General features: G+C 35.0%; 1 protein-coding gene across 5 annotated transcripts; it reads right to left on the bottom strand.

Moving 5' to 3' along the window:
• Nucleotides 1-1,803: 1,803 nt before the first annotated feature.
• On the bottom strand, nucleotides 1,804-13,256 carry LOC145576800 (uncharacterized). 5 transcript variants are annotated; one of them, XR_014098557.1, is made up of 14 exons: nucleotides 13,084-13,256; nucleotides 10,843-10,956; nucleotides 10,109-10,219; nucleotides 9,969-10,031; nucleotides 9,704-9,817; nucleotides 9,423-9,572; nucleotides 8,938-9,015; nucleotides 8,646-8,867; nucleotides 8,392-8,478; nucleotides 5,316-5,435; nucleotides 3,268-3,360; nucleotides 3,006-3,121; nucleotides 2,692-2,916; nucleotides 1,804-2,288 (listed from the first exon to the last, which is right to left on the bottom strand). XR_014098557.1 is itself a non-coding variant. In XM_081634507.1 (12 exons), exons 1-12 carry the CDS (start codon nucleotides 13,231-13,233, stop codon nucleotides 3,059-3,061), a joined length of 1,365 nt encoding a protein of 454 aa, XP_081490633.1. In that variant the 5' UTR covers nucleotides 13,234-13,256; the 3' UTR covers nucleotides 2,386-3,058. The 5 variants fall into 5 exon arrangements, 2 of the variants coding, with proteins under 2 accessions (XP_081490633.1, XP_081490634.1); XR_014098556.1 differs by lacking the exon at nucleotides 1,804-2,288 and having other exon boundaries at nucleotides 2,389-2,916; XR_014098558.1 differs by lacking the exons at nucleotides 1,804-2,288; nucleotides 10,843-10,956; nucleotides 13,084-13,256 and adding an exon at nucleotides 10,552-10,768 and having other exon boundaries at nucleotides 2,376-2,916.
• Between the last annotated feature and the right edge of the window lie 4,031 nt (nucleotides 13,257-17,287).

Genomic DNA, 17,287 nt, shown 5'->3' with positions numbered 1-17,287 from the left:
GCCACCATCAATACAAATTAGTGTTTAAAAATTAAAGGATGCAATGAGGTATTCCTTATATTTTTTGTAACAATGAGGTGTTCCTTATATCTTTTTCTTCTCTTTTATACAAAGGTGTAAAGTACAATGGTACAAAGTCAATTTTATTATATAAGAAAATGGATATCATCCCTACAGAGTTTACCAGTTAAACTAGCTTACATTTATTAGCAACGAGTATGTAACTATGAAACTATATGACACATTGATGGGTTAGCTTTTGAATTTGTTGAATAAATTTCTTTTCTACTTTGTATATACTTTTTTTTTTCTTTTAATTTATTCGCAAATTATTTAGGAATGATATTTATGTGCTTTACTTGTTACTTTTAGAAAATTTTACAATCCAACTTTATAGAAAAATTCTTAGATAAAAACTTGATTTTTTTTTTTAAAAAAAGTAGGACAATAAAAAAAATATTGTGAATACTCATTTGGCCAATTAAGATTTATTCAAAAAAAAATTGGAGTCATATGATAATAGGATTTTCTAACGCATTTTCCTTTTGCAGTCCCATTTGATTGGGAGAAACCAAGTTGAGAATATGCGCACCCCCAAGATCGTCCAATGAGATGGAAAAATAAGGAGATCAGAAGCCTTTTCAAACAAGTCAAGAATTGTCAATGTATAAAAAATCATAGTGTATGTTTTTTTACTCAAAGTATGATTGTATTTTATTAGTTGACATATTTCATTTAGGCACATTTACCAACGCATATTTTTAAATGTAAATATCTTTAATTGCGTAATAGAAAAAAATTATCAAAGTTTGGTATTCGGAAACTAGACGTTGAGACGAAGTTAACATGACCCCACATGACTATATTTTTATCTAAGACTAAATCACAAAACCTTTTGCTGTTGAAAAAAACAAAAAAAAATCACAAAAGAAAGTCAAATTAAAGTAAGTTATGTGAATAGTGCATTAAGTCAAAATGTGTCAAAAAAAGGACGTAGTACCGTAGTAGTTATTAACATTAGAATAATAACATGGGCTCAACTTAAACACATGTTTTGCACATATTTTATACATTTTTCCAAGTAAAATATATTTTCTTTAATAAATTTTCTAGTTGGTATCAACCTTTGCAGTTTCATGTGTATATACTATCAAAGATACAATTTAAATCCCTAAATGAAGTAGATGACTTCGTTCATCAAGGCCTCCTTCAATTCCTAAAAGGTCGTGGATAATAATTATGAAAAAAAAAAAAAAATGAGGGTTAGAGCAGACATTTTTATATTTAATTATTTGTTAATAATTTTGTGGTTTATTTGATTGTTATTTATTAAATTAAATCAATATTATTGGCATTAAAATATTATATGTTGTGCATAGATCACTAATGAGAGCGTTCCAAGAAAAAGTGGTCAAGAAAATAGAAAGGAAATTATTTTTGGAGTTCCAAATTAAAGGATTTCAATTCTAATTTAAATTAACGCATCAAATCTATCATATTAAGTTTTTTTCACAATGTCAATCAAGAACTCTACTGTGTATTGTTGAGTGAAGATTTTCATCTAAGGCACGTGGCAAGAGGTTATCAATCAAGCAAAGGAAAGAGGAATATGAAGAAAATCTTTGTATCAAAATTACTCTGCAAACAATAAATCACTAAACAAAGAAATCAAGTCCAAGGCAAAAAGGCAAACGTCAAGGAAGAAAATTACCAATATTTATGGGTAAAATCTTCCATAGTCAAACTAATTATCTTAACATATTAGTTCAGATCCTTATTAGTCAAATCTCACTGATTTGTAGTACATTTTTTTCTATTTTCTCCATGCCTTTGTATGATTATCAAATCCCCTAAACCTAATTGAGCAGATCCTTTTCTGAGAATCTGCCTAAGCGTTCTACATGAAACTATTTAAACAAGTAAACACATGATTGTGTTTAATCTTATTAGATTCTAATTTGCCTAAGCATTCTCCCTCTTACTTTTTCTAATATTCAATACAATTAACAATCATTTTCTATTACCTTCTATTGTTCTCCTCAAATCCCTTCTATAAAATCTAAACAAAATTTGTACAAAAATCAGTTTTTTCATGATAATTCTAGACAGTAATAATGTTCAGAGCCTCAAAAAATATATGATCAGTGTTTAATGGGAATCAAGTCGAAAGAAGCTTGTTTTTGATTCGTTGAAGATCAACTGTTTACATCAAAGCTGTTTAGACATTTAGGCATGACTGCATCATTTCTTTGGCCCCTGAACAAAGCAAAGACTTGATTTAAGGTTTCCTGCAGCAAAAGAGAACCAAACAATGATAACTTCCTTATTAGAACTCAAGCACATATATATGAAGCGGAAGAGCAGAGCGTTTTGCATCATGAACACAATGATGGTTAGCATTTGAATTTGAACAATCCACGTAATCACAACATATGAATTTGAACACATTTTTTTATTTCATTTCAAAATCCAGGGATATTTTACAAAGGTTTGTTGTGAGCAGACAGAAATCATGCAAGAGAACTCAAACAAGTTACTAGAGTTTCCAGGGTAACAAGTTATGGACAGTATGGTAGGTCTAGGAGATGCATTTGCCTCATAATTAAACGGATGATATAAAGATAAGAAAAGAACTCTTTCTTCCTGAATGAGCAAAACGTATGAAAATTATTAACTGATAAATATACTAACTTAAGATAGAAGCAGTCAGTCTTGAGGCAGCATCAGCTTTTCTTCCTTAACCAAGGCAAGGGAAGCTGTAAGAACCTTTCACAAATCACACATCATTTGCTTCAAACAATTAACAAAATTAGGTTGTCGCTTTTTCCCATTCTCACAGCAAGAGTAGTTCTTCCTTGTACTATATTGCACTTGTATCAGTTGTATGAAGATCCATGTACTTAAATGTTGACAAAACTGTCCATGATACACGGGTGTCAATATTATTCAATATAAATCCTTTAGTTAGTGCTACAGATTTAAAGTGCCACCAGGATTCTCTTTACCTCAGCTAAAAGAATAATACTTCTGGAAGAAAAATGCTACTGGCTTCTCTGCTCTAACTCATGGATTTAAGAACCTCTCCCAAAACCAATCCCCACTGAGTCCAGTGAGTACCACCCTGCATCAAATTCAGGCATCCCAATTCAATTTAACATGACTTCAAACACCCCATATAAATAGAAAACTCCATAATTTTGTTCACTATTACAATAAGAAAAACAAGCGATGTGAGATAGCTCCAAAAGTTGGATTATAAGTAAAGACCTGACAGAATACAGCAAACGGCTCCCTCAGTGGTCCATCACATGACAGCTCACTGGTACTGCCATCAATGAAGGTTCCATCAGCAAAGATCACCTGAATCACCATAGACCTTATAATCAATTCATTTCTGAAGCAAGCTATTCCATTTTATTTTATTTTATTTATACTTTTCTAAAAAGAATTAGTGGCAATTAGCACGCATTTCCGGTTAATCAGATGAGAATAAGAGATAGTTCAAACGCAAAATCAAATGAGCGCCTAGTTGGTCCTTGATCTTGTAGGAAAGAACATGCATAATTCAATAACTTGAGACAATAATTCATTTGACTCTCACCCTCATTTTCATGTTACGGGAGACAAGGAAGCCTTGGAGAGTCAGAGCTCAGAGAGGGACAGTCACATTTTAAAATGGTAAAATTGGATGTATTTCCTAGACACTAACTACAATAATACCCTATATGGCAGATTTCAGGGTCAGGAAATAACTGCACTTCTTGTAGGTGTAGATGCACACAACATTACCAGTAGATAAACTAGTCAGAAGCTCAGAACAAAAGGTCCTTTTTAGGAAAAAAAAAATTAACAAAAATTTGTGAAAGTGAAACAAGTAAGAGGATATTTCCAAATTCCAAAAGTAAAAGTAAAACTTTATCTAGTTCCTACAGATTGTGGTAGCAAGAACGCTAAGATGTAATACAACACATAAGTAAGCCACAAAAACTACATCAAAAAAATGACAGATGCCCTCCCTATGAGATGCTGAAAGTCTACTCGTAAATCATAATAGCTGAACCTCCTTGCCTAGCATCGTCTCACCTTTTTTTTGCCAGGTGAAAAAATGCAGGACTGTAATGATGTTAAGAATCAACTTAGGGCCTGTTCTGATACGATTATTTTCAGTCCAGTTCACTTCAGTTCAGTTCAGCTCTAATAAGTTTAGTTCAGTTCAGTTCAGCTCTAATCAGTTCAGTTCAGTTCAGTTTAGTTCAGTTCAATTTAGCTCTAATAAGTTCAGTTCAGCTCCTAATTTCCTTCTCTTATAAAATATTCACTTCAGTTCAGTTCAGCTCAAATAAGTTCAATTCAGCTTTAATAAGTTCAGTTCAGTTCAGTCAATGAGAACAGGCCCTTAGTAGCTGACAGAAATAAGGAATGGCATATGGAGATTAATGGAAAAAGATGAAGCGTAAACTACCAATATCTAGAAAATACAACAATAATAGAAGATATTTTCAACTCTTTCAAGCAATGGAGAGGCCTTTTCTCAACAAAAGTGTAAAACAATCAACAGGAAAACTCTCCTTAATACTCCAAATGCTTTCCTCTCTCTAATATTCTCTACATATAAAGTTTTTACCCTGATTTAATAGCTATCTTATTCCTTAATAAAAACCGTATGATTATGCTACAAGCCTACTACCTAAAGTGCCCCTCCTCTTAGATTGATTGTTAGCAACCCACTAGGCCGCGTTGAAACATACAAAGCAATATAAACTTATTCTAATGAATGTAACAAGAAGACCTAAAATTCAAAACAATCATCTTGATTAAAGACCAAGCTTGAGCTCATGTTAGTCTGAATTGAAGAAGGAAAGCATAGAAATGTTCAATACATATTCTGTATTAACCTGCTATGAGATATGCAATATATAAAAGTTGTACCAAACCATTAGAATTTGATCATCTCGTTATAAAACCCCATTCAACACCCCAACGGTCTCCAGAGAAAGACAGAGAGAGAGAATTCACTGATTCACTAAGAACAAGAAAATCTGTGTGTGTGTGTGTGAGCATTCACTGATTCACTAAGAACAAGAAAATCAGACTTTTAATATATAAAACAATTCAATCAAATCTAGCACTTGCGAAATGGCTTTTTATCCAAACAAATTTTGCATCACACAAATTACGATTAAAACTTAGCTTCGTAATATTATTAGTTGGATTGTTCCCAGGAATTTTTTAGAAAGCCATCATGAAATGGCTTTTTATCCAAACAAATTACGCATCACACACAATGTAATAATAAAAGGGTATAGTTAACCAACCTCTGACGCATATCCAGCAGTTGCTCCAGGCACTGGTTTAGTAAACGAGCTAACAGGAGAGCTTCTCTGCACCGCCTCACAAAAAGCAATAAGGCGTTCTCGATTCCCTAGCTCGACAGCCTGAATTAATAAGACTAATATAATCAGATTTCATCCTTTTACTTCAAAAAAAAGAATGAAATAATATCAACTATTATCTCAAATGCAACTCAAATAGACTTCCTGCTCACAAGGAGCATAGATAGACAAAGTTGCATAAACTGTAAGGTTATCCCAGGGGAGAGTGTGGTCACCCAACACCGGCTATTGGTAATGACTATTCGTCTGAAAGAGAAGGCGAAGAAAAAAGTTAGACAAGAAGAACCAAGGATAAGATGGTGGACCCTAAGGGATGCAAAAGCTAAGGTTTTTACAGAAAAGGTAATTGAAGAAGCGGATTGGGATGGAGAGGTGGATCCGGACATGACTTGGTTACGAATGAAGAACTGTTTCCTAAGAGTGGCCAAAGAGGTCTTAGGGGAAGTAAGGGGAAGAACTTCGGTATAGAGAGATACTTCGTGGTGGAATGAAGAGGTGAAAGCAGTAATTAAGCAAAAAAGGGAATGCTATCAAGCCTTAGGAAAATGTAGGAGTGATGAAACCTTTGCAGCGTATAAGGAGGCTAAGAGTAAGGCAAAGGCAGCTGTTCGCCAAGCAAAAGAAAAGGCATATCAGGAGGTTTATGAAAAGCTTGATTCCAAGGAGGGAGAAAGGATCATTTATAAGATGGCAAAGAGAAGACAAGAGGCAAGGAAGGATATTGGCATGGTGAAGTGTGTCAAAGATAAGAACCAAATGGTCCTAGTGCAAGAGGAGGGCATCAAGGACAGGTGGAAGGGGTACTTCGATGAATTATTTAATGGAAGTATTGGAGTTGTGATAGGAGATACCTCTATGAGTGATGAAGAAATCAACATGGAGTATGTGCGAAGGATTAGGAGAGTAGAGGTGGAGATTGCACTGAGGAAGATGAAACCTAAGAAGGCGGTTGGCCCTGATGGGGTACCGATAGAGGTGTGGAGGTGTTTGGGTAAGATTGGTATTGATTGGTTAACAAACCTTTTCAACAAGATATGGACGGCTACAAGGATCCCACAAGATTGGAGGAAGAGCACCTTGGTCCCGGTTTATAAAAACAAAGGAGACGCTCAAGATTGTTCTAACTATCGAGGAATTAAGCTTATGAGCCATACTATGAAGTTGTGGGAAAGGGTGATTGAACAAAGGTTGAGGGCATGCACAAGCATTTCAGATAACCAATTTGGTTTTATGCCTGGGAGATCTACTATGGAGGCAATCCATTTGATAAGACAAATGATGGAGTTTTATAGGGTAAAGAAGAAAGATCTTCATATGGTCTTTATTGATTTAGAGAAGGCATATGACAAGGTGCCAAGAGAGATACTTTGGTGGGCAATGTTGAAGAAAGGTATCCCACGAAGGTATGTAGACCTAGTTAAGGATATGTATCGGGATGTGTCAACAAATGTGAGGACATGCGGAGGGTTGACAAAAGATTTCCCTATTACAATCGGATTGCATCAAGGGTCTGCATTAAGCCCTTTTCTTTTTGCAACGGTTCTAGATGAATTAACTAGACCAATTCAAGATGAGGTTCCATGGTGTATGCTGTTCGCAGATGATATCGTTTTGGTGGATGAGACTAAGGATGGGGTTAATGTCAAGTTGGAGCAATGGAGGCAAAGGTTGGAATCTAGAGGGTTTAAGCTAAGTCGGAGTAAGACTGAATATTTGGTATGTCGTTTTGGCACTCAGAGGGGGACAAGCAATGAAGTGGTGAGTTTGGATGGAAAGGATTTGACCATGAGTGAATGTTTTAAGTACCTAGGGTCGATCATCCAGAAGAATGGTGACATTGATCAAGACGTGACCCACAGGATTAAGTCAGGGTGGCTTAAATGGAGAGCGGCCACGGGAGTGTTATGCGACCGCAGCATTCCCTTAAAGTTGAAGGGAAAATTCTACAGGACTGCCATAAGACCAGTGTTGCTCTATGGTACAGAATGTTGGGCTTCTAAGAAAGAGCATATTAAAAAGATGGAGGTTACGGAAATGCGCATGTTAAGGTGGATGTGTGGAAACACTTTAAGAGATAGAATCAGAAATGAGGTTATTCGCAAGAAAGTAGGTGTGGCGGGCATTGTAGATAAATTAAGGGAAAATCGTCTGCGTTGGTTTGGACATGTAAGACGGAGACCCGAGGGTGCACCGGTGCGAAGAGTGGAAGAGTGGGACCATGGAGGGATTAAACGAGGAAGAGGGAGACCAAAGATGACTTGGTTGGAAGGAGTGAGGAAGGATATGAAGTGCATGGATTTACGTGAGGATGAAGTTTTGGATCGTAAGGGATGGAGGAGAAAGATTTATGTTGATGACTACACGGAATAATCAAATTTGGTTCATGTTAGCCGATCCCACTTTTGGGATTAAGGCTTTGATTGATTGATTGATTGATAGCTGCTCTAGCCTCTATGGTGCAAAATTTATGAGATGTACACAGAGAAAGGCTACCTTGAGATTCCCTTTTCGTAAAAGATAACTACCCACAGAAATACCTTCACAGAAAAGACACTCAATTGGCTTCAAGTAAGTCGCAAATAGTTGAACTAGCTAGCTAATTATGTAGGCAACAAAAAATACCATCTCACTAGGACACTAAGGCAAAAGTCTAGAACTGGAGCAGCAGAGCCTAGCAGGCAACTGTCATAATGATGCCAATAATGATCCAGACTACAACATAATAAAGAAGAAATTTTTCCAGCATAACACAGGTGACACATCACAGTAACGTCAACTTATATACGCCAATGTTGGTATAGTCTAATAGATTTTCCAATTAGATTCATCATCTTGTCAAAGAAATGCCACATATATATTGCTACATACAACATAATAAAGAAGTAAATTTACCAGCACAACATGATTTAAACATCACAGTAAAGATAATTTATGACAAAATGTATAAACAGCATCCATTATCCAACTAATAATATTACGAAGCTAAGTTTTAATCGACCTGCACTGTGTCATTCCTTGGAACTCGGGGACGTGGCTGAACTTTGAACCCTTTCAAAGACATAACCTCAGCAATTAATAATGAACCCTGTTCAAAAAATATAATTACAGAATTGTTCCAGGGATGTAGTTACTGAAATAACTAAGAAGATAATTATCAGACTTCTAATCAATCAATCAAAGCCTTAATCCCAAAAGTGGGGTCGACTTCTAAGTTTTTTTTTTTTTTAAAAAAAAAAATCTAGCATATAATACCTTGATGGCTTCCCCAACCATCTGAGGTGCAAGGTACAATCCCTGATAGAAAGTCCGCATGATATCACCAGGAGTTGAGCCACAATCAATTCCAAGTCCTGGAGCAGACAAGCGAGCCGCTGCTGCTTTCACCCACTTTTCTTTCCCAGCAACATAACCTCCACATGGTGCAATAGTCCCTCCTGGATTTTTTATCAAACTTCCAGCAATTAAATCTGCACCCTGTCAAAAACTAATTAGTTCTTGTTCCTTCTCCAGTGCACTAATATTACAAATAGAATTAGAAACATACCACCATTGGGGGTTCAATTGCATTCACAAATTCACCATAGCAGTTATCCACCATGACCAAACAGTTTGGATTCTGCACCTGCATGTTTTATTAACTTTAGCAGATGGGATTTTTAAATAAACTTCTTTGCAGAGAGATTTATTAAGTACAAACTATAAACAACAAGATATAAGATAATAAAATACTCATCTAAGATCAGTTAACAGAAGAAATGTTCAGAAAATTTAGAGAGAGAAGATTTAGGAAAAGCTTCATAAACAAACAATCAAAGACATGGTACTTGAAAAAGTCATCTTTATTTTAAAATTAGGCCAACTTTAGAGCATCAAGGTTACAATTACTGGAGTATAAAATAAGATTATATTGAAATTTTTACAGTATGATAACTACGATCCTTTATCATTTTACAATTACTTGTAGTACAACTTTTAATAAAACTAGCTGAGGATAAAAAAGTAGTTTAATAATTACTGCCTCAGAAATACCTTTATCATTTTTATCGCTTTCCCTATCTCATTGACACTTAAACTGCAACGCCATGAATAACCGCATGATCTTTGTATGAGTGCACACCTTGTTTGAGGAGTGACAGCACTTGTCAATCCATCCCAGTCAAGCCCACCATCCTCAGCAAGCTGAAATAGCATCTAAGCCATAAGTGTTCTGCAGCTTGTCACCTGAATGCTTTCATTTCCCATTTTTGGGAGGAGAAAATATGGTAAAACTAAAATAAAGAAAAGAGAAAAAAAATGCAAGGAAAGATTACTGCAAGTTCTCGATATTTGATTCCAAAATCTTTTAGAGATCCAATCCCATCACAGTCACGCTTTCCAATGACTTCCTCCAAAGTGTCGTATGGAGCACCAGCAACTGCCAGAAGCTGGAAAACTAATGAGTCTACAAGACACACTTCTAGAAAAGGAATAGTTAAAACATTAGAGAAAACAAAGTAAATATCTCAATAATCTAGTGCAAGTAGAGCTGTTAGGTAGCAAATGTCCAAGTAGAAGTAAACCAGAAAAATAACTAACCTCGTCACCTGGCCTCAACATAGCAAACAAAGCACAAGTAATAGCATGGGTGCCTGAAAAAAACTGAAGAATGAACAATGAGACATAGCAATGGGAACAAAAAGCAAAGAATGCGGAGAGAAAATGGGGAAACAAATTACATGTGAACGGACAATAGCAGACTCAGCACCAAATATATCGGCAAATGCTTGGTCTAAACCCTCACGTCCTCCAGCTTCATCATGGCCATAACCAGTGCATCCAGCAAAAAACTACACAAAGTGGATCAGAGATCTCTGTTGAGGAATCTTGAGATCATTGATATGTATTATCTTATGAGAACAAGAAAACTGCATCTTTAACACTGCAAAATTAAATGGCAGGGCAACAAAGGAGGCACATAGTTGGACTAATGGAAAAAATCAACACTTATCAATAACTTCATAGCAATATAACATAAATTCTTCCTGACAACATCAGATGTCATTACTGCCTCAGTTACCCAAGAAAGAAAAAAAAAATGAAATATTTTTGCTTGGTAGCCTTGTAGCTGTAGACATAAAAGTTTATCCAGTAGTTAAAATAAATAATTTTAAATGTCTACCTCTGAACTAATCCTAAATTTGGAACAATAGTCGAATTCGTTCATACTTCACCTTTGTCTTTTTGACAAGATAGTGAGATCTGTACAATTATATTGACTGATAACAATTCAGGTGCTATCAGACAGATGCAAAGATCCAAGTGCATGCCCAATAAGGAAGACTTACTTTGCCAACATGCTGTCTAGAGGACTCTAGACAATACATACCTAACAAGCTCAATTACCTCCATCTAACAAAGAAGCCTTTAAACACTATCCTATACAGCATATAGAGTTTCCAGATCCACTCACATGAGATCCAACTCGAGCATTCTGAAAGGCTTTTAGAACACGGGAAGTATTGTGTGCTACCAAATTGTCGATGTCCCTGAACTCTGAGTGTAATGAAGCCACTGCATAATCAACCTGGATTATTGACATCAAAAGAGGATAAAACGTCATTCTTACTAGTCACAAAAGCAAAAAAATAAAATAATAAGGATTTGCATAAGCCTTTAAATAGAGTTGTAACTGAGCTGAGCCCAGTATCCATCGAGACAGACAGGGCTTGAATCACAGTGTCTGCCTTGTCCATGGACATTTCATTTAGGCAAGCTCAAGCACATGCCCAAGCTTTTAACCAAGCTTATAATCTGTTCAAGCTCAGCTTGTTGGTAAGGTTCTAGTGTTTGTGAACTACTTGTTTATTAATCATGCTGAATTCATAAACATGTTTCCATTAATACACGAGCATTTCTCATAAAAAGGTTTTCAGATGGAAAATAAAGATTTGCGCATTCAACATTTGAAAATCTCAATATATAGACAAATAATTTAAGTTAAATTCATAGAATAATGTTCAATGATTAGTTATAATCAAGGCAACAAGTGAACTTTTACATAAACAAAGCGTTTTATAATGATTATAAATGAACTTGTTCACGACCACAGATAAATTAGCTTCACAAGCTTAATTAAACGAGTTGTTCATGAACTAATTTGAAAGAGTGTAACTTTGTTTGTGTTCAAGCTCTTTAATTGAACAAGCTCTTAAACTTATTCAAGATCAGCTCATCTATTTAATAATGAGCATTCATGAACTTTTTATAACTTAAATTACAGCAAGAATTGAGATACAAATACAAATATTATTCAGTTATTTATAAACACTAAAGCAGGAAATAGAAACAGTTAAACCACAGGACTTAGGATGACAACCCAATTTATGCTTCACATATAATGGTCAGCTAGTTTTATTAAAACCTTTGTCATGGATAACTTTTAAAGCTTTTTTAAAAATTACCACACCTTTGTCATGGTTTTAATAAACCTTTGTCAGCAAATTAAGCCCTGATGAAAAACTTTGTCATGGTTATTAAAACCTTTGTCGTTAATAATAGTAGGTTTATGTGTTAAAATAATAGTAGGTGTATGTCATGAAAAGGTTTTAATAAGGTTTTAATGAGGTTTATTAAACTTAGTCATGGTTTTATTAACACACTTTAATAAAGCTTCACTATAAAGTTACCACACCTTTGTCATGGATAATTCTTAAAATTAGGGAAATGATAACTAGTAACAAAATTATAAAATTAACAAACTCAAAAAATAAAACTAGAACAAATGCCAACATTTAGATCCAAAGGCTAGAGTGTCATGGTAAAAAAAAAAAAAAAAAAGACAAATCCCCTAAGGGGTATTCGGTTCACATAATTTGGAATGAGGTATGGATTTAGAATCGATAAAACCTATATCTCAAACCCACGGGGTATAGAGTTTCAAAACTCAAGAGGGGAGGTGAGTATGACTTATACCACACTTTCAGGTATCAAACAAAAGACAAATGTTCATTCTCGAACAAAACCAAACACATGGTATTAAAAATCACGTTTCAAACCCATACCATCCTAGTTTGATTCCCAATTCCAAACCCATGCCGGGTTTGCGAACTAAACACCCCCTAAAGTTCTAGCTAAATCTTTCCTAGGGCCATACAATTGAACATTTTATTGAAACAAAGTACCAAGTTAAGTCAGTCTAATCCAAACTTGTATATAGAGTGGAGACATTATATGTCTGTATACTTAACTTCCCAAAACATCCCCTATTTTCCTTGACTCTTCCAGATTGTCCCAGTTATAAGCGGACATACATTCTCAAGTCATAACCGTTATAAACTCGACATCCCTCCGACAAAGAAATGCCAAGTTAAATCCGACATTAAACTTATAATTTTTCATTTCAAGACTACAAATAAAACCACTGAAAATTGCTATTTTCAATAAAAACACCAATTTGGGGTACTGGGTTACATGAGTCAATCCATTCTTTCTATTGAAAGCACATAAACTCATACACATTCAGCAAAGTTCAATTTCTTCACCATATTATATGATAACAAATTGCAAAAGCTTCACATATAGTAACAAAATTTGTTTAATTCCCCAAACAAATTATTGCATTATCTGGGGCAAACTACATAAATATGCACTCTTACATAAAACTTGCATGAATTCATTAAAAAGAAAAAAGGCGGGGAATTGTGAGACATACCTCGGGAACAAATGGGCTGTTAAGATGATAACGAGGAGTAACAGGAGAGGAGAGAGAAAATTCTGAAGAATTTGAGGTTATGGCTTTAATGGGTTTGTATAATTTCAGGGGATAAGAAAATGGTGCACCTGACAAACCCAACATCATCATCTCTCAAGTCTCAACAAAGGAGATTGCTGTTGTTCTAATGTTGTAGAGGCCAAAAGAGGTAGGAGTACAGATCAATAATCAATCAATCAATAACTTAATACTAAAACAGACACCGGAGGTGATACGTGTCATATTCTGATGTTATTTTTTCGCTCCAAAATTCCCCTTCCTTTTTAACAAAAAATATTTTTAGAATATTTGTATTATACAATTATAATAATATTCTTTCAAATCTTTTATATTATCTTTGTAATAAATATTTTCCTTTTATGTTTTTAATTCTTCCATGCACATTTAACTAAAATCTTAATACAACTCTTTTTAATTGATTCATATAATTGATATTAACGAAATTACTTTAACCGGATTTTATTAGATTTTGCCAAAAAAGCAATATACTTCCTAATAAAATTGATTCATTTAATTGATATTAATGAAATTACTTTAAAATTAACATGACTTAAATCTTTAAGCGTGTTTTGTGTGCAGCGTAACCTTTGTAACACTAACCACCCTGTAATTTTTTTAATCTAATTCATGATATTATATATTAATCTTTTGCTTTGCCTTTTAATATAGATTATGACTATATAATTTCTACATATTTGACGTGTTTGTTTTATCAAATTTTATTTGTTAAATTTAGTTACTTTTATATAAAAAAATAAAAAATAAATAAATAAATTAGATTTACCGTGCATGACACGGGGCCTAAGCTAGTATACAATATAAGGTACTCCCTCCCATGATCCCATCCTCCATCCTCCATCCTCTTTTGTTTACTTATATTATTTTTTTATTTTTTTTGATGTTTCACCCGTTTCACCCTTCGGGCTAATCTGGATTCTAGGATCAGTCGTGGCTTATGGGTGGTTAGGTTCCAGTCCCCTCCTAATTGTTGTTGCGAGGGATCAAATTGGTTGTTCACTTACATTCTAGAATGCATGAGAGTGAGGGATAGATCAAGTGGTTAGAGCTTTTCTCCCGATTTCAGGAGATCCTGAGATCGATTCTCATCCCCGCCCTTATAGCTCTCTAAACACCAAAAAAAAAAACATTCTAGGATGCATGGCACTTTATCCAACTACCGTGTCAAACACCGACACTTGTGGGACACACGACTATACGTCTCGTACCATATCCTACTATGATATGGGTTGTTCAACTTTTTTAATGAGAAAATTTAAGTAAATTAAGATAGATAAGATAATTATTAAATAATAGGAGTGCCTTCATATAAATTATATTGTTAATATCATACAATATGATTTAATGAGAGGACGGAATGACAAATATAATTTTAAAATTCCGTACCCGTGTCTCTTATTTTGAGATAGACGTTTTTCCGTATCCATTTCATACCTGTATTCGTGTCAGTACCCGTACTTGTGCAACCTAGCTTGCATTTATAAATTCTCCCTATGAAAGGGCTTCTACATGTTTATTTTCTTATTACCTATTCAAATAAATAAATAAATAAATAAAATTAAATACATAGTCTCTTTAACGAGTAATGTTAGTCATAGAGGTACTTTGTACTAAGTAAATTTTTGGTTTTCTAAGAGTAAGTTGTTATACTTATAACTTAAAAAATGAAGAAAAAAAAATGGGGTATTGACGTGTTGTAGTGATTATTAAGGGACAAAGGGTGGTACTAGTACACACTCTAATTTGTCAATGAGCTTGCCAACATATTTGTCTCAATTTCATAGAGAGTTAGGGTCTGCTCTTTTCAGCTTAATTTCAGTTCAGTCCCGTTCTTAATTTCCTTTTTTATAAACAATTCAATTCAGCTCAACTCAGTTCATCTCCAATCATTTCAGTTCAGTACATCAAAACAGGCCCTTACTATAATTTATAACTTTATACTTTGTACTTTCAATGATTGGACTTGACGTTTATTGAACCAATGGATTATAGGGGATGAATTTATGAAGAGCTGTAATGCTAGCTTGCCTATTTGATTTCATGCTTGGCCAAGCTAGATTTGGGGGATTAGGACAAATGTTTTTGTGTTATTCTGCTCGCACAAATACTTGTTGTTTAGCGAGAGTCTTAATTAAGATGTCTTATTGGCGAGTATTAGTGAGGTCTGAGGATACATAGTCCTGGTTATTTAAATGTCTTCAATTCTTATCAGCCTCTGAAACTTTCTGAAAAATAGAGAGAAAATCTGGGAGAATTTTTGTGTATTGTATGTAATAATGACAAATTACAACATGTAAGAATATATAAGGGAGAATAAAGAATCTAGAAATTACAGAAATAAAAATCTAGAAATATCTATAACTAACTTCCTGAAAATCAGGGAAGTAGTTATAACAAACTTATGACGTGGCACTGCTGACTGTGCAAGCTGATGTGGAAGCTCCAATACCCCCCCTCAAGATAGGTGCTGATGAAATCACACCAATCTTGGACAACAAATTCTGCAAATGAGGAGAAGGAATGATCTTTGTAAAAAGATCAGCAAGTTGAGCATCACTAGGCAAATAAGCCAAAGTGATCAACCCTTCCAAGACTTTGTCACGTGTAAAGTGACAATCTATCTCAATATGCTTGGTCCTCTCGTGAAAAACAGGATTCCTTGCTATATGAATAGCTGACTGATTATCACAGAATAAAGTTACAGGCTTCAAATTACACACACCAAGCTCTTCTAACAATCCAAGTGACTTCAGAAGAAGCAGCAGACATAGCACGATACTCAGCCTCTGCTGATGACTTAGAAACCAGACTCTGCTTCTTGGACTTCCAAGCAATAGGGGACTTTCCTAAGAGCAGAATAAAACCAGTAACAGACCTTCTGGTGTCTGCACAACCAGCCCAATCTGAATCAGTGAAAGCCTGTAAGATGAGTTCAGTAGAACCACTTAGAAGAATGCCTTGGCCTGCTGTATTAGCCACATAACTCAAGGTATGAATGAGAGCTTCTAAGTGACTTGACCTTGGCTTCTGCATGAATTGGCTGAGAGCTTGCACAGCAAAAGATAAATCAGGCCTAGTGTGGGTCAAGAAATTTAGCTTGCCCACAAGTGACCTATACTTGTCAGGATTCCCAATTAAATCACCATCAAGAAGCTGTAGTTTAGAGTGCAAGGGAAGAGGAGTCACAGCTCTAGGCTTCAAAGGCAGATCACAATCCAAAAGTAATTCTTTAGTGAATTTCTTTTGACTAAGAATAACACCAGCATCAGAATACCCAACCTCAATACCCAAAAAATAACTCAATCTGCCTAAATCCTTGATGCTGAATTCTGAATGCAAAGTAACTTTTAATGCAGTCATTGCAGCCTCATCTGTCCCAGTAAGGATGATATCATCCACATATACAGCAGCAACACAAATTAAAGCACCAAACCTTTTGATAAAAAGGCTATAATCATTTTTAGACTGCAGAAATCCCAAACCAACCAAAGAAGCTACTAGTTTCTCAAACCATTGTCTTGAAGCTTGTTTTAGTCCATAGATTGACTTATTCAATCTGCAAACTTTATTATCAGGATTGGGAATGCCTTCTGGAACCTTTATTACTCAAAAGAGCATTAATCTCCTTGTCCATAGCAACCAATCTGGATTTACACCTTTCTAACTCACCAGTAGCTTTAAGCTTCACTTTGTACGCCCACTTGCAGCCAATTGGCTTCTTTCCTTTAGGAAGATCTACCAGTTCCCAAGTTTCATTACTCAAAAGAGCATTAATCTCCTTGTCCATAGCATCAACCCAGAGAGGATCTAGAGAAGCTTGATAGTAATTGAGAGGTTCATGAATATCACAAGTGTTAGCAAGAAAACACTTGTGATCTGGAGTGAAATTGTCAAACATCACCAGATTACACCAATGTTCTGTAACTGTAGTTGGAGTAACAGCTGCATTACAGTGGTAAATATCATACTTAGAGGGAAACTTGTGAGGTCTAGATGATTTTCTTGGTGGACTAGAATGATCAGGAATAGAAACAGTAGAAGAATCAGAAGAATTTGAAGAAGTGTGTGAGAAAGAAGAAGAAGAAGAAGAAGAAGATGGTGAGGGAAAAAATAAGAGTGAATCATG

The sequence above is a fragment of the Chenopodium album genome, chromosome 13, assembly GCF_948465745.1.
Source record: "Chenopodium album chromosome 13, dcCheAlbu1.1, whole genome shotgun sequence".
Taxonomy (NCBI): Eukaryota; Viridiplantae; Streptophyta; class Magnoliopsida; order Caryophyllales; family Amaranthaceae; genus Chenopodium; species Chenopodium album.
The sequence above is the reverse complement of the archived record's forward strand: the minus strand, read 5'-3'. Positions and strand labels throughout refer to the sequence as shown.